General features: G+C 44.1%; 1 protein-coding gene across 4 annotated transcripts in view; it reads left to right on the top strand.

The window, feature by feature from the left end:
• Nucleotides 1-24,854, top strand: part of LOC118357836 (voltage-dependent N-type calcium channel subunit alpha-1B-like) — a 145,413-nt gene extending 120,559 nt beyond the window's left edge. The window contains exons 38-49 of one of the 4 annotated variants that reach the window (XM_052478624.1): nt 3,131-3,258; nt 3,548-3,644; nt 6,336-6,441; nt 7,233-7,340; nt 14,505-14,632; nt 14,832-15,073; nt 15,268-15,403; nt 16,887-17,003; nt 18,559-18,597; nt 19,548-19,749; nt 20,509-20,729; nt 21,281-24,854. In XM_052478624.1, the coding sequence (XP_052334584.1) occupies nt 3,131-3,258; nt 3,548-3,644; nt 6,336-6,441; nt 7,233-7,340; nt 14,505-14,632; nt 14,832-15,073; nt 15,268-15,403; nt 16,887-17,003; nt 18,559-18,597; nt 19,548-19,749; nt 20,509-20,729; nt 21,281-21,853 (2,097 nt within the window). In that variant the 3' untranslated portion in view covers nt 21,854-24,854. Of the gene's footprint in view, nt 1-3,130; nt 3,259-3,547; nt 3,645-4,515; nt 4,613-6,335; nt 6,442-7,232; nt 7,341-14,504; nt 14,633-14,831; nt 15,074-15,267; nt 15,404-16,886; nt 17,004-18,558; nt 18,598-19,547; nt 19,750-20,508; nt 20,730-21,280 lie in introns of all 4 variants that reach the window. The other 3 variants (XM_052478623.1, XM_052478622.1, XM_052478620.1) reach the window with 3 other exon arrangements.
• The last annotated feature ends 727 nt before the right edge of the window (nt 24,855-25,581 follow it).

The following is a 25,581-nucleotide window of genomic DNA, read 5'->3' as shown; positions in this document are numbered from 1 at the left end:
TCTACTGGCTAACGTGCAATCATTGTAAAATAAAATTGATGACGTCCGATTAAGATTATGCTACCAACGGGACATTAAAAACTGTAATATCTTATGTTTCACGGATAATATAGAGCTGGCGGGATTTTCCATGCACCGGTAGAACAGAAAAGCTACGTCTGGTAAGACGAGCGGTGGGGGGGTGTCAATAACAGGTGGTGCGCGATGTCTAATATTAAAGAAGTCTCAAGATATTGCTCGCCTCAGGTTGAGTACCTTATGATAAGCTGTAGACTTCACTATCTACTTAGAGATTTCTCATCTATATTATTCGTAGCCGTCTATTTACCACCACAGACCAATGCTGGCACTAAGACCGCACTCAACCAACTCTATAAGGCCATAAGCAAACAAGAAAATGCTCATCCAGAAGCGATGCTCCTAGTGGCCGGGAACTTTAAAGCAGGCAAACTTAAATCAATTTTACCACATTTTTACCAGCATGTGCAACCACAGGAGAAGAAAAACTATAGGCCACCCTTTACTCCACACACAGAGATGCAATACAAAGCTCACCCCCACCCTAAATTTGGCAAATCTGACCATAATTCTATCCTTCTGATTCCTGCTTACGAGCAAAAACTAAAGCAGGAAGTACCAGTGACTCGCTCAATACAGAAGTGGTCAGATGACACGGATGCTACGATACAAGACTGTTTTGCTAGCACAGACTGGAATATGTTCATCCAATGGCATTGAGGAATACACCACCTCAGTCATCGGCTTCATTAATAAGTGCATCGACGATGTCGTCCCAACAGTGACTGTACGTACATATTCCAACCAGAAGCCATGGATTACAGGCAACATCTGCATTGAGCTAAAGGTTAGAGCTGCCGCTTTCAAGAAGCAGGACACTAATCCGGACGCTTTTAAGAAATCCCACTAAGCCCTCAGACGAACCATCAATCAATACAGGATTAAGATTGAATCCTACTACACCGGCTCTTACGCTCTTCGGAAGTGGCAGGGCTTGAAAATATTACGGACTACAAAGGGAAATCCAGACGTGAGCTGCCTGTTGACGCGAGCCTACCAGACAAGATACATGCCTTTTTATGCTCGCTTCGAGGCAAGCAACACTGAAGCATGCACGTGAGCACCAGCTGTTTGGATGACTGTGATAATGCTCTCGGTAGCCAATGTGAGCAGGACCTTCAAACAGGTCAACATTCACAAAGCTGCAGGGCCAGACGGAAAACCAGGGCGTGTACTCAAAGCATGCACGGACCAACTGGCAAGTGTCTTCACTGACATTTTCAACCTCTCCCTGACCAAGTCTGTCATACCAACATGCTTCAAGCAGACCACCATAGTCCCTGTGCCCAAGGAAGCAAAGGCAATCTGCCTAAATGATTACCGCCCCATAGCACTCACATCAGTAACCATGAAGTGCTTTGAAAGGCTGGTCGTGACTCACATCAACAGCATCCTCCTGGATACCCTAGACCAGGCCTGGGCAACTCCAGTCCTGGGGGCCTGATTGGTGTCACACTTTTTCCCCAGCTAACACACCTGACTCCAATAATCAACTAATCATGATCTTCAGTTAAAAATGGAGTTAGTTTAAATCAGGTGTGTTTGCAAGGGATGGGTGAAAAGTGTGACACCAATCAGGCCCCCAAGGACTGGAATTGCCCAGGCCTGCCCTAGACTCACTCCAATTTGCATACCGCCCCAACAGATCCACAGATGACGAAATCTAAATAGCACTCCACACTGCCCTTTCCCACCTGGACAAAAGGAACACCTATGTGAGAATGCTGTTCATTGACTACAGCTCAGCGTTCAACACCATAGTGCCCACGAAGCTCATCACTAAGCTAAGGACCCTGGGACTAAACACCTCCCTCTGCAGCTGGATCCTGGACTTCCTGACGGGCCACCCCCTAGGTGGTAAGGGTAGGCACAACACTTCTGCCACACTGATCCTCAACACAGGGGCCCCTTAGGGGTGTGTACTTTGTCCCCTCCTGTACTCCCTGTTCACTCATGACTGCGTGGCCAAGCATGACTCCAACACCATCATTAAGTTTACTGACGACACAACAGTGGTAGGCCTGATCACCGACAATGATGAGACAGCATATAAGGAGGAGGTCAGAGAACTGGCAGTGTGGTGCCAGGACAACAACCTCTCCCTCAATGTGAGCAAGACTAAGGAGCTGATCGTGGCCGAACAGGCCCACATTAACATTGACGGGACTGTAGTTGAGCGGGTCAAGAGTTTCAAGTTCCTTGGTGTCCACTTCACCACCTAACTATCATGGTCCAAACACACCAAGACAGTCGTGAAGAGGGCGAGACTGAAAAGATTTGTCATGGGTCCCCAGATCCTCAAAAAGTTCTACAGTTGCACCATCGAGAGCATCTTGACCGGTTGCATCACCACCTGGTATGGAAACTGCTCTGACCATAAGGCGCTACATAGGGTAGTGCGTACGGTCCAGTACATCACTGGGGCCAAGCTTCCTGACATCTCCAGGACCTATATAATAGACGGTGTCAGAGGACAGCCCATAAAATTGTCAGAGACTCCAGTCACACAAGTCATAGACTGTTTTCTCTGCTACCGCACGGCAAGCGCTGCTGGAGCGCCAAGTCTAGGACCAAAAGGATCCTTAACAGCTTCTACCCCCAAGCCATAAAACTGCTGAACACTTAATCAAATGGCCACCGGACTATTTACTTGGACCCCCCCGCCCCTCCATTTGTTTTGTACACTGCTGCTACTCACTGTTTATTATCTATGCATAGTCACTTCGTCCCTATCTACATGTACAAATGACCTGAACTAACCTGTACCCCCGCACACAGACCCCCTGTATATAGCCACGTTTTTGTTATTTTATTGTGTTACTTTTTATCATTTTTTACTTTAGTTTATTTGGTAAATATTTTTTTTAACTCTTCTTGAACTGCACTGTTGGTTAGGGGATTGTAAGTAAGCATTTCACGGTAAGGTCTACACTTATATTCAGTGCATGTGACAAATAAAGTTGGATTTGATTTGAAACGTAGGACTAGGAGTTAGTGTTGTGCCAGCATACTGTGTCTATTCCCATAAATCCTTGTGAATCGTATCTTCCAGATGCTCAATCTGTTTGTGGCTGTCATCATGGATAACTTTGAGTACCTGACTCGAGACTCGTCTATACTGGGGCCTCATCATCTGGATGAGTTCATCCGTGTTTGGGCTGAGTACGACCCTGCTGCCTGGTATGTGTCCCTCTCCCTCCCTCCCTTCAGCCATCTGGCTGGCTGGTGCTCCTACTGTGCCTCTATGCCCAGTCAGAGAGATATCTAGTATTACAGCTGCTAGTATGGAGGGGACTGCCTAATCCCTGCCTGATACTTTGTGACTTGCTGACAATCCTCCATGTAGTGTCATGTAGAGGGTACGGTATGGTAACATACCTCCTAGTACCCTGTCAGCCCTCTAATGATCATTGTTCTCTTGAAGCTGTCCTGAAGTTGTTGTTTTTATATCTGCTTGTTCTTTTTGCAGCGGACGGATTCGCTATAACGATATGTACAACTTGTTACGAATTATCTCACCCCCTCTTGGCTTAGGGAAGAACTGCCCTAATAGGGTAGCGTACAAGGTTAGCAACCCCAGAACATTTCCTCCACTAGGGTGCTTTGTGTTCCTATGCCAAGAGACTTAAGTGAATGGCTGTGCACCAATGACTCGCCTACACACTAGCACCCGCCCTTCCAGACTGACTGGCTTTGGTTAATGATGCCAGACTGGAAACAAAGCTTTCAAAGCCATGTTAAACCCCAACTCTACCTGACATTGGAATCCCTATGTAATGCTTACTTTCTACATGATGTGTCAAGGTATGCAGTGAACACATTCTGGTTTGCACCTGTTCCGTCTCCTATCTATGTACAGTTAGATTAAACATTACGTTTGGATGTTTAGTCCTAAATTGATTCAGATCATGAACACGTCTGAATCGGATCAACGTCTTTACGTACTGTGTTTTTGGGATCCTAGACGTAAACGTTGTAAAGAGAAAAGAGGGCTTTAATTCATTAAGATTTTTTTTTAAGTCTGGCATTGAAACCTTTGTTTCCGTGCTTCTGGTGAACCCTCCCTGGATGTCTCTCAGCATGCAGAAGCCGTCATCCACACTACGTGCAATGCTGTCGTTCTCTCCCCATCAGCATCCTGTGTGTTCTTCTTCTCACTCTTCCAGACTCACTCTTCCATCCCATGTCTCCCCTCAGGAATCTGAGCAGCTCACTTCCTCCTGAGCTGAGTTCACCACCGCACTGATGCATCCCTGGTCCACCGTGGCCAAAGATGGCATCCATCTCCATGTCGCTACTGGAAATCTAAATAACACAGATTTCTGTTTTTGTTTTTTCCTATTCATTTTGGTTTCTTAAAAAAAAAACATTTTGTTCCTTTCCTCCTCTAACTTTCCATCCTTCTTTATTTGGCTTTTTGTTTCCTACTCTGTGAAGTGGCCGTATCAAGTACCTTGATATGTATCAGATGCTCCTCCACATGTCCCCACCCTTAGGTTTGGGAAAGAAATGTCCGCCAAGAGTCGCCTACAAGGTAGCCACTCCCTCTGCTCGACCTGTCTTCCCATTGGCTTGACCTCCAGCCAATCTCTGTGCTCTGCAGTGTTCCCTTGTTTCTTTAGTTTGTTTTGCTAACGCTCTGATCTCTTTGGTGTAGCCCTTTCCCTCCCCTTCTTTTTTTGGGCATAGCTACTTTATTTGGAGCAAGCTCAGCCTGTGAGGTGATGTCCACTAAGGCGGAGAGATAGGCCATGAGACGCATACGGTATCCCCACTATGTGAAAACGTGTTACTAAGTATTTAGTAACATTTACGGTAGTGGGTGTCAAATTCCTTAGGATAATAAATACATAATAGGTTTTCATATAATCCCGTCTCTGTAATTGAAAGGGCAACCAGCACTTTCCAACCTCATGTTATTGTCTCCAGTACAATACCACTGTCTACATATGTGAAAACGCCACATTTCTACTTTCTGTAGAAAAATATATAAAGTTAAAAAGTTCTACCTGATGACATCATCATTTTAAAAATAGTGATTTTCAAATTTGCGGTGACATGGGGAGGAAGAAAATACCCTCCGTCTGGCAAGAAACTTGCTACAAGTTGAGAAAATTGCCGTTTTGGGGGAACTTTCTTCTTATCTTTTTAACCACAGATCACAGAAACGCGACATTTTCACCTATGTAGAACTGGTATGGTGCTGGAGATGGTGATTATGATTATGATGTTGAAAAGTGTCGGAATTGTCCTTTAATACATCCAACACAGCAGGCATGCGCAGATTAATTCATGGAAGAATATTTCGATTTAATTCTACAATACACACATATTCGACCAATCCAGGACTGTCCCCAGATCTAAATCCTTTACCAATCAATCTGTTTTATAGGAAAGGGGTTTAGTATTGCTCTCCCTTACCTTATCTTAGTCTATCCCCTGAGTTTACCCACTAGGGGTTTTTCGGTTTTGTGGGCCAGTGTGTGTGGCTTCTGTTGCTTTCCTGTGTGACAAATATGTGTGCTTTACTCTCTGTCTTTCTATCTTTCATTCTCTCTCATCCTGTCTTTCACCTCTACTTTCTCTCTATGGATTTGTGTGCACATGTATGTGTGTGTGTCTCACCCCTCCTCTCCTTTCTCATTCTGACTTCTGTCGTACTTTTGCACCGCAACTGATAGTAGGGGAATGCTTTTTGTGTTCAGGGGAGCTCAACTCTACCACAATAGCTTAAACATCAAATATAGTGCTCTGTATGCATATAGTGGTGTAGATTTCATCTCTTTTGATAAGCAGTTCAGGTTATTTGGAATGGACTGTGTGTGACACATGCTTTTTCTGTCGATGCTAGGCATTGGTTCTCAAGATGTTTATGACTTGAGCAGCGTCATACCTTTTTACCTCAGTTTGATTGTTGGTATAGCAACCACAGAGTGGAGCTCCTGAGATCTTTGAGGCACTTCCATGGTTATGCGTACATGCCCTTTCTCACTTTTATTTCGATCAATGTCAGTCTTGCACCGGTGCACTTTGACTTGCAGCATAGTGCATACTGTAGCCAATAGCAGTGAATGTGAATGTTTAGTTTGTCTCCTCTTTGTACTCGTTGAGAAAGCTTTTTGTGTGCTGTAGGGGTCTCTGTGAATATTACCAGCAGCACACAGACTGGTTTCTCCTGATTGGCTGATGGTCTGGATGAAGTGTTAACAGTAGAAGTGTGTTTCTAACCTCCTCCTCCGTCCACACATTCTCTCCAGCGGCTAGTCAAGATGAACATGCCCATCGCTGATGACAACACAGTCCACTTTACCTCCACTCTCATGGCCCTGATTCGCACGGCCCTGGAGATCAAACTGTCCTCAGGTGAGACCGCCCTTCTCTCTCTCCCTATCCTCTGCCCCCGCCTATGTTCCCCCTTCCCTGTCCCCGCTCCCCCCTACCCTGTCCCCTCTCCCCCCTACCCTGTCCCCTTTCCCACCTACCCATGTCCCCTCTCCCCCCTACCCATGTCCCCTCTCCCCCCTACCCATGTCCCCTCTCCCCCTACCCATGTCCCCTCTCCCCCCACCCTGTCCTCTCTCCTCCCCACTCTGTCCCCTCTCCACCCCTGTGTGATACATGATAGGCTAGGTGCATACCTATCATGAGGCCGACTTGATGACTCAAGCAAAAGCAACAAACACTAGTTGTAAATGTTAGATTTAGCGATCCATCACATTGTCCTCCTAGACAGACAGACAGACAGACAGACAGACAGACAGACAGACAGACAGACAGACAGACAGACAGACAGACAGACAGACTTTGTGATGTCCCCAGGATGCGTAGCAGGGACATATGCTGCTTGTTTGTTGCTTACAGAAGGTTTGCATTAGTAGATATGGGTCCCATTTGGTCTCATTAGGCTGCTCTGTGGTGGGTTTTGTGTTTAGGGCCTGTGCTGCGTAGTTGAATGACGTCACAGAGCAGTATGCTTTTCTCTAGCTTCACTGCTCAGTGCCGCTTTCAATAAGTTATTCTCTCTGGTTCACCTCCACAATGACTCTGCAAGCTCATGTTTACTTTTGTCTTTATCTTTTGTTGCTATACTTAAATTAGATAATTGTGTATTTGATGCAAGAATATTCTATTTTCTCTTGCGATCTTCTTCTTAGGGATGGTTGCCCAGCGTCTTTCTGATGCTGAACTGAAGAAAGAGCTCTCTACAGTTTGGCCAAGCCTTTCACAGAAGACTATGGATCTGTTGGTTACACCACACAAACGTAAGCACCTCTGCACGGCAGTCCTCTCGGATCCTTGCTTCATGTCACTGATATATTTCATCTTTACAAGAAGGATACCTGGACTGTCTGTGATTCTGTTTATGCCACATCTTAAAGTGGCAAGCCCAGACTCCTCACTCTGAAACAACATAAAACATTTGTAGTAATTTAGCAGACACTCTTATCCAAAGCGACTTACAATTAGTGCATTCATCTTAAGATAGCTAGATGAGCCAACAACACATCACAATCGAATCAAGTACATTTTCCTGTGAGAGTTATTTAACATCTTGCGACGAGCAATCCCGTATCCGGGATCCTATTTATAGCCTCAAGCTCATTACCATAACGCAACGTTAACTATTCATGAAAATCGCAAATGAAATGAAATAAATATATTAGCTCTCAAGCTTAGCCTTTTGTTAACAACACTGTCATCTCAGATTTTCAAAATATGCTTTTGAACCATAGCTAAACAAGCATTTGTGTAAGAGTATTGATAGCTAGCATAGCATTAAGCCTAGCATTCAGCATGCAACATTTTCACAAAGACAAGAAAAGCATTCAAATAAAATAATTTACCTTTGAAGAACTTCAGATGTTTTCAATGAGGAGACTCTCAGTTAGATAGCAAATGTTCAGTTTTTCCAAAAAGATTATTTGTGTAGGACAAATCGCTCCGTTTTTGTTCATCACGTTTGGCTATGAAAAAAACCTGTATCCAGGAGTGTAATTATAGCCACAAGCTCATTAGCATAACGCAACGTTAACTATTCATGAAAATCGCAAATTAAATGAAATAAATATATTAGCTCTCAAGCTTAGCCTTTTGTTAACAACACTGTCATCTCAGATTTTCAAAATGTGCTTTTGAACCATAGCTAAACAAGCATTTGTTTATTGATAGCTAGCATAGCATTAAGCCTAGCATTCAGCATGCAACTTTTCTCAAATAAAATCATTTACCTTTGAAGAACTTAGATAATGCAAATAGCAAATGTTCAGTTTTTCCAAAAATAGGGTAAGAAAAAACCCAGAAAATTAAGTCATTACAACGCGAACTTTTTTCCAAATTAACTCCATAATATCGACAGAAACATTGCAAACGTTGTTTAGAATCAATCCTCAAGGTGTTTTTCACATATCTATCGATGATAAATAATTCGTGGCAGTTGACTTTCTCCTCTGAAGAAAATGGAAACGCGCATGGAGCTGGAGATTACGCAATAATTTCGACGGAGGACACCGGGCGGACACCTGGTAAATGTAGTCTCTTATGGTCAATCTTCCAATGATATGACTACAAATACGTCACAATGCTGCAGACACCTTGGGGAAACGACAGAAAGTGCAGGCTCATTCCTGGTGCATTCACAGCCATATAACGAGACATTGGAACACAGAGCATTCCAAATCTGGACCATTTCCTGTATGAAATTTCATCCTGGTTTCGCCTGTAGCATTAGTTCTGGGGCACTCACAGATAATATCTTTGCAGTTTTGGAAACGTCAGAGTTTTTCTTTCCAAAGCTGTCAATTACATGCATAGTCGAGCATCTTTTCGTGACAAAATATCTTGTTTAAAACGGGAACGTTTTTTATCCAAAAATTAAAAGAGCGCCCCCTATCTCGAAGAAGTTAAGATACTCTTCAAAGAGGTAGGGTTTCAGATGTTTTCGGAAGATGGGCAGGTCCTGACTTTAGTGGGAGGCTTTTTCCGCCATTGGGGTGCCAGGACAGAGAAGAGGTTTGACTGGGCTGAGTAGGGGTGCGAGGGCCAAGAGACCAGAAGTGGTGGAACGTGCTCCGGTTGGGATGTAGGGTTTGAGCATAGCCTGAAGGTAAGGAGGTGCAGTTCCCCTTGCTGCTCCGTAGGCAAGTCCCTGGATTAGGACCAGCGCCGCTTCCTGTGTGAGGACAGGTTGTACGCTACCAATGTTGCAGAACATGAATCTGCAGGATGATAGGTCCTCCAGAAGTTTAGTTTTCCTCCATTTCTGCTCAGCTGCTCATAGCCCTGTTCTGTTAGCACGCAGTGAGTGACTCAGCCATGAAGCCGGAGAGAAAGGTAGGGCCGGCTGGGAGGAAAGAGGACAGTGAGTCAAAGTATGCAGAAAGGGAGGGAGAGTAGGGTCGAAGATGCAGAGTCAGGTGACAGGAGGGAGAATGATTTAGCATAAGGAAGAGAGAAGATGCGGCAGTGCATGACCATCTGGGTAGGGGCTGAGTCTATGGGGTTGGAGGAGAGATGGAGAGAAAAGGAAACAAAGTAGTGATTAGACATATGAAGGGGGGTTGCAGTGAGATTAGTAGGCGAACAGCCTCTAGTGGAGATGAGGTCATGCATATTGCCGGCCTTGTGAGTGGGACGTGACTGAGAAAGGGCGAGGTCAAAAGAGAAAAGGAGTGGAAAGAAATGTATTGAAGCTGAAGCTTAAAGTCGCCCAGTATGATGAGTGGTGAGCTATCCTCAGGACATGTACTTATCAAGGTGTCAAGCTCATTGAGGAACTCTCCAAGGGCACCTGTTGGGTGATAGATGACATCAATGTTAAGCTTGAGTGGAGCAGTGACAGCATGGAATTCAAATGAGGAGATCAACAGGTGAGAAGAGAAAATCTCCACTCAGGAGAAATGAGTAGTGTGCCACCACTGCGACGACCAGATGTTCTCGGACTATGAGAGAACATATAGTCAGATGAAGTAGCTGGAGTAGCAGTGGTGTCTGGGGAAATCCATGTCTCTGTCAGGGCCAAAAGTGGGCCAAAAAGTATAGGGACTGAAGGGGAACATACACTACGGGTCAAAAGTTTTAGAACATCTACTCATTCAATTGTTTTTCTTTATTTGGACTATTTTCTACACTGTAGAATGATGATAGTGAAGACATCAAAACTATGAAATAACACATATGGAATCATGAAGTAACCAAAAAAGTGTTAACCTCCCTGGGATCGTTCGGGACGCTAGCGTCCCACCTCGCCAACAGCCTGTGAAATAGCAGGGCGCCAAATTCAAAACAACAGAAATCTCATAATTAAAATTCCTCAACCATACAAGTATTTTACACCATTTTAAAGAAATACTTCTCGTTAATCCAACCACAGTGTCCGATTTCAAAAAGGCTTTTCGGCGAAAGCAGAACATATCATTATGTTTGGTCAGCAACTAGTCACAGAAAGCATTCAGCCATTTTCCAACCAGAGGTGTCACAAAAAGCAGAAATATAAATAAAAGGAATCACTAACCTTCGACGATCTTCATCAGATTACACTCACAGGACTCAATGTTATACAATACATGTATGTTTTGTTCGATCAAGTTCATATTTATATCCAAAAACCTCAGTTTACATTGGTGCCATGTTCTGAAATGCCTCCAAAACATCCGGAGAAATTGCAGAGAGCCACATCAAATAAGAGAAATACTCATCATAAACTTTGATGAAAGATGCATGTTTTTCATAGAATTAAAGATAAACTTGTTCTTAATGCAACTGCAGTGTCAGATTTCAAAAAAGCTTTACGGCAAAAGCACAATATTCAATAATCTGAGAACAGTGTTCAGCCACAAAAGCAAGCTATACAGTTACCCGCCAAGTTGTGGAGTCAACAAAAGTCATAAATAGCATTTCAATCTTCACTTACCTTTGCTGATCTTTGTCGGAATGCACTCCCAGGACTCCCACTTCCACAAGAAATGTTAGTTTTGTTCGGTTACATCCATATTTATGTCCAAATACCTTTTACATTTAAGTCATTTAGCAGACGCTCTTATCCAGAGTGACTTACAAATTGGTGCATTCACCTTATGACATCCAGTGGAACAGCCACTTTACAATAGTACATCTAAATCTTTTAAGGGGGGGGTGAGAAGGATTACTTTATCCTATCCTAGGTATTCCTTAAAGAGGTGGGGTTTCAGGTGTCTCCGGAAGGTGGTGATTGACTCCGCTGTCCTGGCGTCGTGGGGAGTTTGTTCCACCATTGGGGGCCAGAGCAGCGAACAGTTTTGACTGGGCTGAGCGGGAACTGTACTTCCTCAGTGGTAGGGAGGCGAGCAGGCCAGAGGTGGATGAACGCAGTGCCCTTGTTTGGGTGTAGGGCCTGATCAGAGCCTGGATGTACTGAGGTGCCGTTCCCCTCACAGCTCCGTAGGCAAGCACCATGGTCTTGTAGCGGATGCGAGCTTCAACTGGAAGCCAGTGGAGAGAGCGGAGGAGCGGGGTGACGTGAGAGAACTTGGGAAGGTTGAACACCAGACGGGCTGCGGCGTTCTGGATGAGTTGTAGGGTTTAATGGCACAGGCAGGGAGCCCAGCCAACAGCGAGTTGCAGTAATCCAGACGGGAGATGACAAGTGCCTGGATTAGGACCTGCGCCGCTTCCTGTGTGAGGCAGGGTCGTACTCTGCGGATGTTGTAGAGCATGAACCTACAAGAACGGGCCACCGCCTTGATGTTAGTTGAGAACGACAGGGTGTTGTCCAGGATCACGCCAAGGTTCTTAGCGCTCTGGGAGGAGGACACAATGGAGTTGTCAACCGTGATGGCGAGATCATGGAACGGGCAGTCCTTCCCCGGGAGGAAGAGCAGCTCCGTCTTGCCGAGGTTCAGCTTGAGGTGGTGATCCGTCATCCACACTGATATGTCTGCCAGACATGCAGAGATGCGATTCGCCACCTGGTCATCAGAAGGGGGAAAGGAGAAGATTAATTGTGTTCGTTCTTTTGTTCGTGCGTTTAGTTCACTATTCCAAAGGCACAATGCGCGAGTGCAAAATCCAGACGAAAAGTCAAAAAAGTTCCATTACAGTTTGTATAAACATGTCAGACGATGTTTACAATCAAGCCTTAGGGTATTTTTATAATAAATCTTCAATAATATTCCAACCAGACAGTAGCGTATTCATTACAGAGGAAAAAGAAGGAACGGCGCGCCCGCGTGACTGCGCAGTAAACAACTGGTTGGCCACAGCCTAGTCCACTTGTTGAAACAGCTCTTATTCGACCCCCTTCCACAATAGAATCCTCAAACAACGTTCTATAGACTGTTGACATCTGCTGGAAGCCATCTGGCCCCATAGACACAGCATATTGGATAGGCAATCACTTAAATGAAACTACAACTACAAATCTCAGATTTCCCCCTTCCTGGTTGGATTTGTCTCAGGTTTTCATTCAAACAGTTTTAGAAACTTCAGAGTGTTTCCTATCCAATACTACTAATAATATGCATCTGGGACAGAGCAGCAGGCAGTTTACTCTGGGCACCTTATTCATCCAAGCTACTCAATACTGACCCCCTTCCTCACTTTCCTTCCTTGAATAACTCCGCAGAACAACTCGGTTTGATTGTTGATTGCTTAGCAGCTGTCAAGAATACATTCCCTACAATATAACACGCCCACAACTTAGCAGGACTGTTACACAAATAGGCCAGAAACTAATCTAAGTCCACAACGACAGTCACAACTACTGAGTAATCAGACAGTTCAAACAGCAGTGATTAACCTCTCCGGTACAAGGATAATAGTGCCACTGACGAGGCCCGCTATCAAGGACTGTGGGCTCTCCTTCTCCGTGGCCAATGTGAGTAAGACATTTAAGCATGTTAACTTCTCTGGGATATGTGGGACGCTAGCGTGCAGGGCACCAAATTCAAAACAACAGAAATACCATAATTAAAATTCCTCAAACATGCAAGTATTATACACCATTGTAAAGATAAACTTCTTATTAATTCAACCACAGTGTCCAATTTCAAAAAGGCTTTACTGCGAAAGCACACCATGAGATTATGTTAGGTCCGCACCTAGTCACAGAAAACCATACAGCCATTTTCCAGCCAGGGAGAGGGCTCACAAGTCAGAAATAGTGATTAAGTTAATCACTAACCTTTGATGATCTTCATCAGATGGCACTATTTGGACTTCATGTTACACAATACATGCATGTTGTGTTCGATAATCTCCATGTTAGACAATAAATGTTTGTTTTGTTTGATAATGTCCCTCTTTATGACCAAAAACCTCCTTTTTTGTTTGCGCGTTTTGTCCGCTAATCTGAATGCTCAAGGCACATGCACTAAGTCCAGACAAAAAGTTTTTTTTTAAAGTACAATAAAAGTTAGTAGAAACATGCCAATCAATGTTTAAAATCAATCCTCCAGTTGTTTTTGTCATAAATAATCAATAATATTTAAACCGGACAAAAGCTTTGTCAATAGAAAAAGAGAAACACGAAAGGCATGTTCCCGATCAGGCGCATGGCTGATGTCTGGAAATTTCCACTGGCCACTGATTGAAAGTGCTGTGTCTCCCTCATTTTTCAGAGTAAAAGCCTGAAACAATGCCTAAAGACTGGCCACATGTAGAAGAAGCCACAGAGCTCGTGAACTGGGTCCTATGTCGTTGTATGGTGGATTGGCTTTTAATGGAAAAACAGCCTTTCAAAATAATAGTACTTCCTGGTTGGATTTTCCTCGGGTTTTCGCCTGCCATATCAGTTCTGTTATACTTACAGACATTATTTTAACAGTTCTGGAAACTTTAGAGTGTTTTCTATCAAAATCTACTAATTACATGCATATCCTATCATCTGGGCCTGAGTAGCAGGCAGTTTAATTTGGGCACGCTTTTCATCCAAAATTCCGAATGCTGCCCCCTACCCTAGTGAAGTTAACTAGGCTACTAGGTAAAAGAAAAAATGAAATTGCCCTAGCAAGACAATACTAACAGCTTCTAATTTAATCAAAAAATACACTTGCTGCTCTTGTAAGAGTTGATCCCCTGACAAACTGTAGATGACACACAGGTTGCCATAACATGTAGGACCTTTGCTCTCACTTGGCTGTCAGTTAAGATTCCAGTCATCTGCTTTGTCTCCACTGACATCTTGTGGCAGGATCTAAGCATCTCACCTGAGAACAATGGCATTTTAAACAGATACTTCTTCTCTCCTTCTTTCAAGCCTGGCATGCAGCAATTTTCTTCAAACAGCTAAATCCCTCTTTGTTTCAAGTGATACCTTTGGTTCAACTGAATAGAATTAGCGATAAACTGGCATCAGAGAGTTTGGATGAGACCAATACAGATGGATGAGATAATGGATAAGTCAGAGGTTTTCAGAGGTTTTCATCAACCACTCCCCTGTGTACCTCTCTCAGCCAATGAGCTTACTGTTGGGAAGGTGTATGCAGCCCTGATGATCTTTGACTACTACAAGCAGAACCGAGCCAAGAGGCTCAAGGAGCAGCAACAGCAGCAACAGCAACAGAATGCTGCCGGCTCCCAGGTATCACACACACACACTATTGCTGATGCCCAGGAGGCATACATTTCACCCATGGATGAAAATGCTTCAAACATCTCCTAACAAAACCAATATGACTCACATTTCCAGAATTTTGATTGACTATATTCTGGAGGCAGAGACCTGGATCAATATTGTGCATGTTCAGTATGTTGAGCATCTTGCCGTCTTTCATCCACAGGGTAAGGTGGGGGCTCTGTTTAAACCAATACTGCCCCTGACTTACAAGCAGGATAAAGAGAAGGAGAAGGCCATCAACAACATGGAGCCTCCCTGTGAACTACTTCCTCAGCCCCAGCCTCAGGCCCTACCTAGACCCAGCTCCACCCTGCTCAACAACATGGAGCCTCCCTGTGAACTACTTCCTCAGCCTCAGGCCCTACCTAGACCCAGCTCCACCCTGCTCAACAACGGAGGCACACTGTGAGTTCACTAGCATGCGGGGAGTGTCTCAAACAATCCCAATGTTTTGGGGGTTTACATTTATGACAATTGTAACTGTGTTTTGCATTTGACAAAGACTTGTGGCAAAGATAATACAAAACTATTTTAATTTACAATCCGTTAGTCATTGTATGATGACTAACGTCTACATTTATTTATGATTAACAATTCAGGCCAGGCCATGATGGCACCTTGAAAGGATCGTCCTCCTGGGTGTCAGAGAAGTCTAGAGAGGTCCACAGACCCAGGAATAAGACACCTGTCCAAAGGGGCCAGTCTGAAGATGTCCCAAACACAACCCTTCCCCAGGTACTGTAGCCATTCCAGACTGCCCTCTGCTGTATTACAGACACATGAACATCATGGCCTTTGCACACATGAACATCATGGCCTTCGCACACATGAACATCATGGCCTTTGCACACATGAACATCATGGCCTTCGCACACATGAACATCATGGCCTTCGCACACATGAACATCATGGCCTTCGCACACATGAACATCATGGCCTTCGCACACATGAACATCATGGCCTTCGCACACATGAACATCATGGCCTTCGTACACATTAACATTATGGCCTTCGCACACATTAACATTATGGCCTTCGTACACATTAACATTATGGCCTTCGCACACATTAACATTATGGCCTTCGCACACATTAACATTATGGCCTTCGTACACATTAACATTATGGCCTTCGCACACATTAACATTATGGCCTTCGCACACATTAACATTATGGCCTTCGTACACATATACAGTATGGCCTTCGTACACATTAACATTATGGCCTTCGCACACATTAACATTATGGCCTTCACACACATTAACATCATGGCCTTCGTACACATTAACATTATGGCCTTCGCACACATTAACATTATGGCCTTCGCACACATTAACATTATGGCCTTCGCACACATGAACATCATGGCCTTCGCACACATGAATATCATGGCCTTCGCACACATTAACATTATGGCCTTCGCACACATTAACATTATGGCCTTCGCACACATTAACATTATGGCCTTCGCACACATGAACATCATGGCCTTCGCACACATGAACATCATGGCCTTCGCACACATTAACATCATGGCCTTCGCACACATATACATTATGGCCTTCGCACACATGAACATCATGGCCTTCGCACACATTAACATTATGGCCTTCGCACACATGAACATTATGGCCTTCGCACACATTAACATCATGGCCTTCGCACACATTAACATCATGGCCTTCGCACACATTAACATTATGGCCTTCGCACACATGAACATCATGGCCTTCGCACACATTAACATTATGGCCTTCGCACACATTAACATTATGGCCTTCGCACACATTAACATTATGGCCTTCACACACATGAACATCATGGCCTTCGCACACATGAACATTATGGCCTTCGCACACATTAACATTATGGCCTTCGCACACATTAACATCATGGCCTTCGCACACATTAACATTATGGCCTTCGCACACATTAACATTATGGCCTTCGCACACATTAACATTATGGCCTGCGACCTGCATTTTCTCTCCTGATGTATCTGTTCCTAGTAGTTAACTTGACTGGATATACTTATCTGTATGCAAGCACGTATCTCTCTCTCTGTGTGTGTGTGTGTGTGTGTGTGTGTGTGTGTGTGTGTGTGTGTGTGTGTGTGTGTGTGTGTGTGTGTGTGTGTGTGTGTGTGTGTGTGTGTGTGTGTGTGCGTGTGTGTGCGCGCGCATGCGTCATGCTTATGTGTGTGTGTTATGTCCTCCAGGAGTCAGTGGAGATGAGGAAGATGGACACCAGTGACAGCACAGTGCCTGGTCCTGGGTCTGGACTGGAGAACCAGGGGAGGGCTGTATCCATGCCCCGCCTCAACGCAGAGCTACAGGTAAAGACACCCTAAAACAAACACATCATTTGTAAAGCATAGCAGATGCGGCATGCCATGACTAAACTACATTGGAGAAAGCATGGTTGCATTTTGTTACACATCAGTGGCTATACTGCGGGCAGATTACTATGGTCAGGTGGCTATCTTTATGAGGGGTTCAATTTCAGCCAATATTACTGCAGTAGAACTGCTGAAAAATAACAAAAATGAATCCTTCATTTCGTCCCAAGAAATATAATCAGCTCCTCATTTCCTGAGTGATATTTATGTTGATCGATTGTTGCATTTAAGTGCATTCCTTTCAGAGGCCAATTAGAATAGATGTGTGTTGATCCTACTTTTAGTGCACAGAAGAAGTCCTGAATAATTTGATTAGAGCCTGGAAGACCGCCAACTATTTGTCCTGTATCGTTTTTCCTCTGCTGCCAACAGAAGGAAATACAAAAATTATAGTGGCTCAAAATGGTTGTGGGTAGAAAATGAAAGGGGTGATCCCTTATGCATTCAGGGAGGAAGAGAGTAATCATGTTACTATAAGATAGAGAATGTAAAGAGGGGGATAAATTGGATGAGAGGAGAGGGAGATTGCTTCATGACCTGCTGTCTACTTTTTCTCACTTTTTCTAACGAGGGCAGGAAATCCTTCAACAAAGACAATTAGAGTTGGCCTTTCTGAGATGGCTTGCTATCGTTAGAGTGAAATGGGGAGGCACGTAGTCTGAACTCTACCCTGAAACAGACTGATGGATTTCACTCTCTCTCCGGCTTGGTTTTCCATCGCTTAATTAAATGTTTTCCCTTTTTGGGGTAATGCCTCATTTCCCACTCCCTGGCGATGCCAGACAGGATCAGGGCGTAAAATCTCCCAGCCAGCCTGCCTCCACCTCCTCTTTGTGCAGTATTGACATGTGACACCCAGGGCCGACATGAACCCTCACCTGAATCCCAGTGAGAAGCTAAGCCCAAATCTCTTTAAACTGGAGTGCCGGATGATAAGAGGCAATAGATGTTGATTTAGTGGTTTCAGCACCTCTTAATATGGATGAAACCTTTTTTATTCCCTCGGGGCAGCTCTACCCCATAGACTTGCCCTCTGCTAGATCAGAAGCTTGACTCACGAGAACAAAAGCTAAAGAGCCAGATATGTTTTCTAGGATATCTTAGTATTCATGGTCTAGGAATCTAGGCTAGAGATGGGGGCATTGAGTATCACATGACATGAAGACCAGTTCTGTCTGATTGGAATGGGTAATTCTGTCTTATTACCAGGTGCTGAAACACAATGAGATATAACCGGTTGACCCTTTCTATAAAAAGGCGTGCTGAACGACAAATGCCCTCAGTGGCCCTTCAATCATAATTATGTCATATTTACAAAGGGATCATTACTTTTGAATAAGCATGTAATAACACCACTGTTATTTTCCTGCTACTTCTCCACTAATCATTGTCTTAACTGTTCAATGTCACCCTCTCCGCCTGCACCTCGTTTTCTCTCCTGTCTCTTTGGCTTGATGCCTTCCGATGATCCTGGTTCTCCGCTGTGTGACAGAGGAGCCAGTCACGCCACTCCCCGGGGACCCTGCTGGCCGTATGTACCCCTTTCTCCGGTCCCTCAGTATCTCCCCTGCACCACATCTTCTTTGTTTGTTGATCCCAATGTACTAGTATGTGTAAAACTAAATTCTATTTTGTATTAACTAGCCGTGCAGGTGTGTAAAATGCTCGGTCCCGCAAGCATATGCTTCTGCCGTATGGTCCGTGTTTGACACTTAGTCGTACATTGAGAACCCAGTCTACATGTTTTCTGTTCTGTCGTATACAATATGGGAGATATACCGAGTGATTTTAGGATAAGAGTTAAGCTCGGTGTAAAACTTGAAATCAAAGGCCTAGCCAGGTGAAGTGCATCTCTTAGAGGAGGCTTTTCCTTTCATCATTCTACGGGGACTGGACAACACTCATTAAAACACATCTGCCCACTCCAACCTGCTCTTAGATACCAAGCCTATGGAATTGGTAAGTAGTAAACTAGTGATCAGATGGAGCTGTTTTGAAGAGAGAAAGGGTCTGCTGCTACAGGTGGAAACATTGCTTCTGTTTCCCCTTTTATGTTCTTATCCTCAAGCACAGACTAAGACTTAGGGAAATTGGTAGCCGTGTCTATGGTTTTACCAACAGCAATCTATCTAGGTGACTATATCTGTTGAGGACATTGACCATGTGAGTCGTATGTTTTGCAGCGAGGCTCTGTAGGACAGATGTGTCTCCACTAGGTGGAAATGGTGTTTCACAATGGAGTCGGTGAGGTGCATACGTCTCCTTTATCCCATTACGCTCAGTTCTCATCTTCCCATCAGCATTCCAGTTTGATAATCACAATGATGAATACAATTTCCAGCTGGATTACGAGTTCACTTTGAAAACCGATCAGAGAAGAGATCAACATCTGTATAACAGGTCTCGTTTCACTCAGCTTAGCAGCGATGTAAGTTTCCATACACTAGTCAGTGATCCCTCTTCCTCATTGGTTCCACACAGCCTGTTCCTGACTGCAGCCCGATGAAGCGCTCTGCGTCCACCCATGCCCCACAGCGCCCCCAAGAGGCGAACCTGCGTGACTACACCCTGGAGACGCCCAGCATCCAGGAAAGGCCTCACCACCACCACCACCACCGCTGCCACCACCGTAGAGAGAGGGACAAGAAGCAGCGGTCACTCGACAGGACGCCAAGCACCGCTGGTTAGTGCACAAACACCACACACAGACACGCATACGCAATGACACACACTACAAGTACACATACACACACATCAAAGATTGTGCTCAATCGTATTCTTGAAACACAGAGTAATATTATTTTTGCCAGCAATGCCAATTGTGTTTTAAATGTGCAATGCTAGGGATCACTTTATCGGTGATGTTAAAGGGGGTCTTGTTGTGTATGTTATATGAGTCCCCACCACCAATACCCTGATCACGAAATGTGGGTGTTTGGACCATGAGAGTGAGAAGCAGACCATTAGCCCAGCCTGCTGGGGCTCGTCTATAGAGATCCGCTCTGGGCGCCATGGAGGCATCGTTCAGGCCTGGGTGTCAGAATGGAGCTCTGCAGCTGGCCTTTATCACAAAGATAAAAGGGACTGACAGACATGCACACCCAATGACCTGCTAATAATGGGCACCTCTTGTCTTAGCAGGGCAATGCTGGGGAGAGGAGAACTTTAGGGGAGAAAAGCCTTTGGTGTGGTAGTAGTCTGGCCTTTGTGAGTGTTTAAGAATCTTCTCTTTCGGAGTGAGGTATAGACTGGGTGCAATCAGCGGTTGAATGGGGCTTAAGAGGTGAATTGGGGGGAGGTTACAGTAGGTTGAGGCCCGGTTTGAACATAAGGCTAGGGTTAGGGTTAGCTTTATGCCAAGATTATGGTTAGGGTTATGTCCTTACCCTGAACCCCAACCCTAACCTTGGCCATAACCCTAACCCTGGTGTGTATTCCTAAGGTACACCAGGAATCCCGGCTGCAGAGCCCTCGTCTAGAGACAGGGTGCAGGACCGCGGCCGCTCCCATGAGAGGAAGAACCACTCGACGGCAGGGGAGAAGCAGCGCTACTACTCCTGCGATCGCTACGGCAGCAGGGAACACTGCCACACCACCAAGTCTGCCACCACCAGCTGTGCCACCTCCCCCAGCGAGGTGCAGGACCCCAGCATCAACAAGCAGGTGGGAGGGCATTGGTAGGGTAGGATATGGGCAGGGCAGGGCACAGTATGGGTACGGCAGGATATGTCAGGACAAAACATGGCAGGGTATACTGTAGGCTTGGTATGATATGAGCAGAGCATGGGAAGGAATCAGGTACGCAATGAGAATCTGAACAATACACACACTACACATTATCAGTAAGTATATGTCTGTCTGGTTTAGTACAGCACCGTGTATTTTGTGTGCAACTCTCTTGATGAGGATCTGTCTGCTTTCTCTTTCTGCCTCGGCTGAAACTCAACTTTCTCTTCTTTCTGCCTTTAGTACAACCACTCATGGCCTTTCAATTCTCTTTCCACTCTTCTTCCTCTTCTTCACCATTTTCTGTCCATTTTGTCTGTCTTCTTCTCCTTTCTTTTGCTGCCCTGTCCTCCTTGGTTGTGTCGTCTGTCCTCTCCCACTGTCCTCTCTCTCCTCTCCATCCAATGTTGGTGTCTTCCCCTTCCTTCTGGTGACCATGACCTCATCGTTTTTATTGTTTTAAATTGCTTTGTCCAATTTTCATCTAGGGTAGTGGTTCGGTTAAATGCAGCCCAGTGATGATGACCTCAGGGGCTAGCACACCCAGCCGTGGACGCAGGCAGCTACCCCAGACCCCCCTGACCCCCCGCCCCGGGGTGGCCTACAAGACTGCCAACTCCTCCCCTGTGCACTTTGTGTCTGCCCAGTGTAGCAGTGGCCTGCCCACCCTGAGTCCTGGCCGGCTGAGCCGCGGGCTGTCTGAGCACAACGCCCTGCTGCACAGTGGCTCCTCCCACATCCCCTCCCCTGTCACCCGCATCAGCTCTGAGCCTTTCCTGGGTTACAGTCACAGGGAAGCCCAGGGCCAGGGCAGTCTGTACTGCAGCCTCCGGGACGAGCTGCTGAGCCCCTATGCTGCCAGAGCACGCTCCCCTCGGACCGCACTGCCTCAGATGGGGCCGGGGCCCCTCCACCTGCCTCCGCCACCCCAGCAGAGCCATGCGGTGCCCAACGGATACCACTTCACCTTTGGTGGTATTGGCAACGCCAGCCCGGAGTCTGGCTCTGGCGCCAGGGCACCCAGGTACTACCACGAGGCAGATGAGGATGAATGGTGCTAGCATGGCTTTGAACAGATGTTTTTATTGCATTTTTTTAGGAATCGTGATGAGTTTTATCATCTTTTTTTGAAAGATTTAGTTTACACTGTTGCTGTATGTAAAGCTAATGGGAGCCAAGGAAGGGTTGGGATTCATTTGAATGTGAACAAAGCAGCACCGTTTTTAGGAACTGGATGAAAATGAAATTGGATGTGGATTCGGTGAATTGTTGGTAATTGAGTTTGGTCCCACTTCGTCTTATGCACTGAAGACAGTGGCATGTTTAATTGAGGGCACTTTTGCTTTGATTCTTTATCAAACTGAATTACTTTGAGAACATCCAACTTGAAAAAAAAATGCTTTACCTAGTCTTCATAGTGACCCAAATAGTGACATAAGAAACTCTACTACAGTTACTCACAATAGAGATGGGTGAGCAGCAGGCCTCTTTGCTAACTCTGTGATGAGCAGGGGGACACCCATGTATTGTTTATCTGTAACAACACGCGATAAGGAAGGAGTCCGAGAGATTTATTCAAACTTCCCTAAGAAAGGCCCTTGAAAGTAAAAACTGCACAACAGCTATTCTACTTTGCTTTGGGACTCTTACCATTCCACGATATAAAGGGATTTACAGTAGCCTAGCCCTTTATATGACATTCCCTTTCTGTCAGAAGATACAGCCTGATCGAATAGAGGGATCGATGTTGTCATTACAGACAGTGATTGTCGATTTGTTACTGTTTACCGTTGCAAATTTCACTACTACTACTTCAGAGAAATGAGGAGAGGAAATGAAATGTGATTGGTTTTATATACAACTATATATATGTTATCTTTTCATTGTGTGCATATTTTGTATCTTGTAAAAACAACTTTGTTTATGTAAATTGCTTCAAGTTTGCCATCATTTCAGGTTGAATGTTTCTTACAGACGGTCTGCTTCAGATGTTTAAAACAAAGTGCCTATCCTTTTAGACATGCTGTAGTAAAGATGCAAAGTCAAACCCGTTTCTGTGAAGCATCAACACTTAACTAGTTATTTGGTAGTTCTGCAGGAGAGCAAGATGTACAGAAAGCCTTATCTGAGAAACAACAACTTTTCTTCAAGAAAAAGAAATGCTTTTTAATGTACACTATTAATTAACCTTTTGATTGCTGATCATTTCCACGTGTGATTTTCCTTTTGGTAAATATATTTCATCAATTTGAGTAGGGATGACGAAGGTTGGGGCAAAATCATCGTATGAACACTTAACAAACAGGAAAACGGCATTAGTAGCATATAAATCCAGTTAGGAAGACACAGAGTAACACTGCATGTGTAAATCATAAACCTGGTCCACAACAGTTATGAAGATGTAGTGGTGTATAGTCACTTTCCCGGTGAGGTTAGTCAACTGCGAAAGCATCGCAAGCTACCATCTGTTTCAATGCTATAACTGCAGAGTTAGTATAGAACATAAGGAATCTGATGAGAAACAAACAGGGTGCACTTTTTGGATGGATGTGCTTGAGAAGCAGAGATAGATGCAGATCCCTAATGAGTGTATACTCTGAGTCGAGCCCCTGGCACCAGCACACTGTACCCCCCTGTGTCTCCCCATTGGCTCAGACCCCTCTATGTTAAGGTTTTAGCCCGTCTGATATAGCATAAATATGGTTCACACTTTCTAGCGTTATATCTACCCAGCCATGGTAACAGATAATGTTGATGGTTGACATCTGCTTCAGATAATATATATGGATATTAATACAATATAATTTAAAAAAAAGATGTTTCCCTGGGATGGATGATCTAGTGCTTGGAAGAGTTTTGGTTCTTTTCTATTCTACATTGGTAGTGGAATGTGGCACGGTGTGCTGTTTAAGGAATGCTCTACTCCAGCAAAAGTGTTGCTCAATTACTGATAGTATTGGAGATACAGTAGGCGGGTCCAGGTGTTGCAATGTCTGCACACTCGTCGGGGTTCTGTACTGCATATTTCCCAGAAGCAGGGTTTTGATGACAGAGAAAGTAGGGCTATGCAACAAGAGGACACTACAGTCATATACTTCATCCATATTGTAGCTTTACATGCAGAGATCTCCAGATTCATACTACAGCATGATTGTGACCAAATCTTTATAAAAAAACAAACAAAAAAAAACGTTTTCAAACATGTATAAAACATGTATTTTAAAATGCGTACGGCACAACGAGTTGAAGCAGAAATGAAGAGGATATTTAGAAATACAGCAACTTTATATATTTGCATGCATACAATTTACCCACGTTGATAATGTCAAAAGGAAAACTTGTCTTAAAAAGTAAGTAAATAATGTCATACTAATGGTTATCTGTTCCTTGTTAGGTCACCTAAGAGGGGGGATCAGTCCAGAGGAGGGTGTTCATAACCATTGAATAAACTCTAATGGTAAAAATGATCCACATTCTTGTACAGGTACCTTCAATTATTTCCCCTTGACATGTTGCCGTAGTGGGTTAAAACTTAAACTTATACTATCAGTCTCTTCCTTCATCTCTACGGCCTCTGTACTATTTCAAAAGAAACATATCCACGCCAAAGTCTCTCACAGTTGGTTGCCAAACATTGAACTGTTCCTATTTCTCTCTCTGCATACCAACTGCAGTGTACATGTGGCTGTTTTCTGGAGAAAATCATGTTTGCATGTTCTGATAATGTATGTGCATGTAAAAACTGTAGTACTTTTTTTGATACCATGTATTAATTTCTTGTTCATTTTTATTCATCTTTGATATATATATATACATATACGGTATATATATATATATATAATCTGTGGGGTTTGTTGGAAAAAATGACTTTATATAAAAATAGTATTGAACAATGATGATAGTTCCAGCCATGCCCCAGAGATGGAACATTCCTTATTTGGGTCTGAGTTTTTGTTGCCTGATTTATGTTTATTGGCCAGAATTTGAATTCTGCAGTTGTTTCTACATTTACATTTTGTATGAAGCCAAGTTCCTTGAATAAAAAATAAAAAATGAAACACACAGGCCTCAATATGTATAATAGCTGTAAAATGATTTGTTTATTGAATAAGAGAACAGTTGATGTCCAGTGAAAGTATAAGAGAGGTGTTTGACTTATTAGGATGGGTGAAGGTGTCTGCTGTGCAATAAGTTGTCAATGGCGCATTGTTATTGGTGGGCAGCCTACAGTAGGCGGAGACATTCCCCAAAATACACAAGGTGGAACATCCTGTTGATGCTCAAGTTGCGGGAAACAGTTGAAGCATCTACTGTCTTGAGACTGCCTAAAACAACACAGCAATTTACAGACAATGGTAAATTTTTAATCATGCGATTTAAAGTAATGAAAGTAATTTGACAACCTAACATAGATATTCGAATTAATTTTGTTTTGTTATTTTTGTTGTCATTGCTGTTGTGTATAAGACGGAACAAGAGCTATGTTATCTCCCACTAAAATTATTGAATTTATCGTAGGCTATCTACTATCATGGAGCCGCTATTAAAGATATTCAAAAGGATACGGGCTCGTACATCGTTAGGAAAGGTAAGGTCGAGGTCATCAATGTATCACACACCTTTCTTCATGGATTTAATTTCTCTATACTTTTCCATTTGTCGTGACTCGTGAGACTTCAAACTTTTTACGTGAATTGGGTCTCGGCAAATGTTCTCAGCAGGTGTCTGAAGAAAGAATCTATCCTACAATTTTCAATGATGGAATTAAACATTCTGTGGACAGTTATAA

This window comes from Oncorhynchus keta, chromosome 25 (assembly GCF_023373465.1).
Source record: "Oncorhynchus keta strain PuntledgeMale-10-30-2019 chromosome 25, Oket_V2, whole genome shotgun sequence".
In the NCBI taxonomy this organism is placed as follows: domain Eukaryota; kingdom Metazoa; phylum Chordata; class Actinopteri; order Salmoniformes; family Salmonidae; genus Oncorhynchus; species Oncorhynchus keta.
The sequence above is the reverse complement of the archived record's forward strand: the minus strand, read 5'-3'. Positions and strand labels throughout refer to the sequence as shown.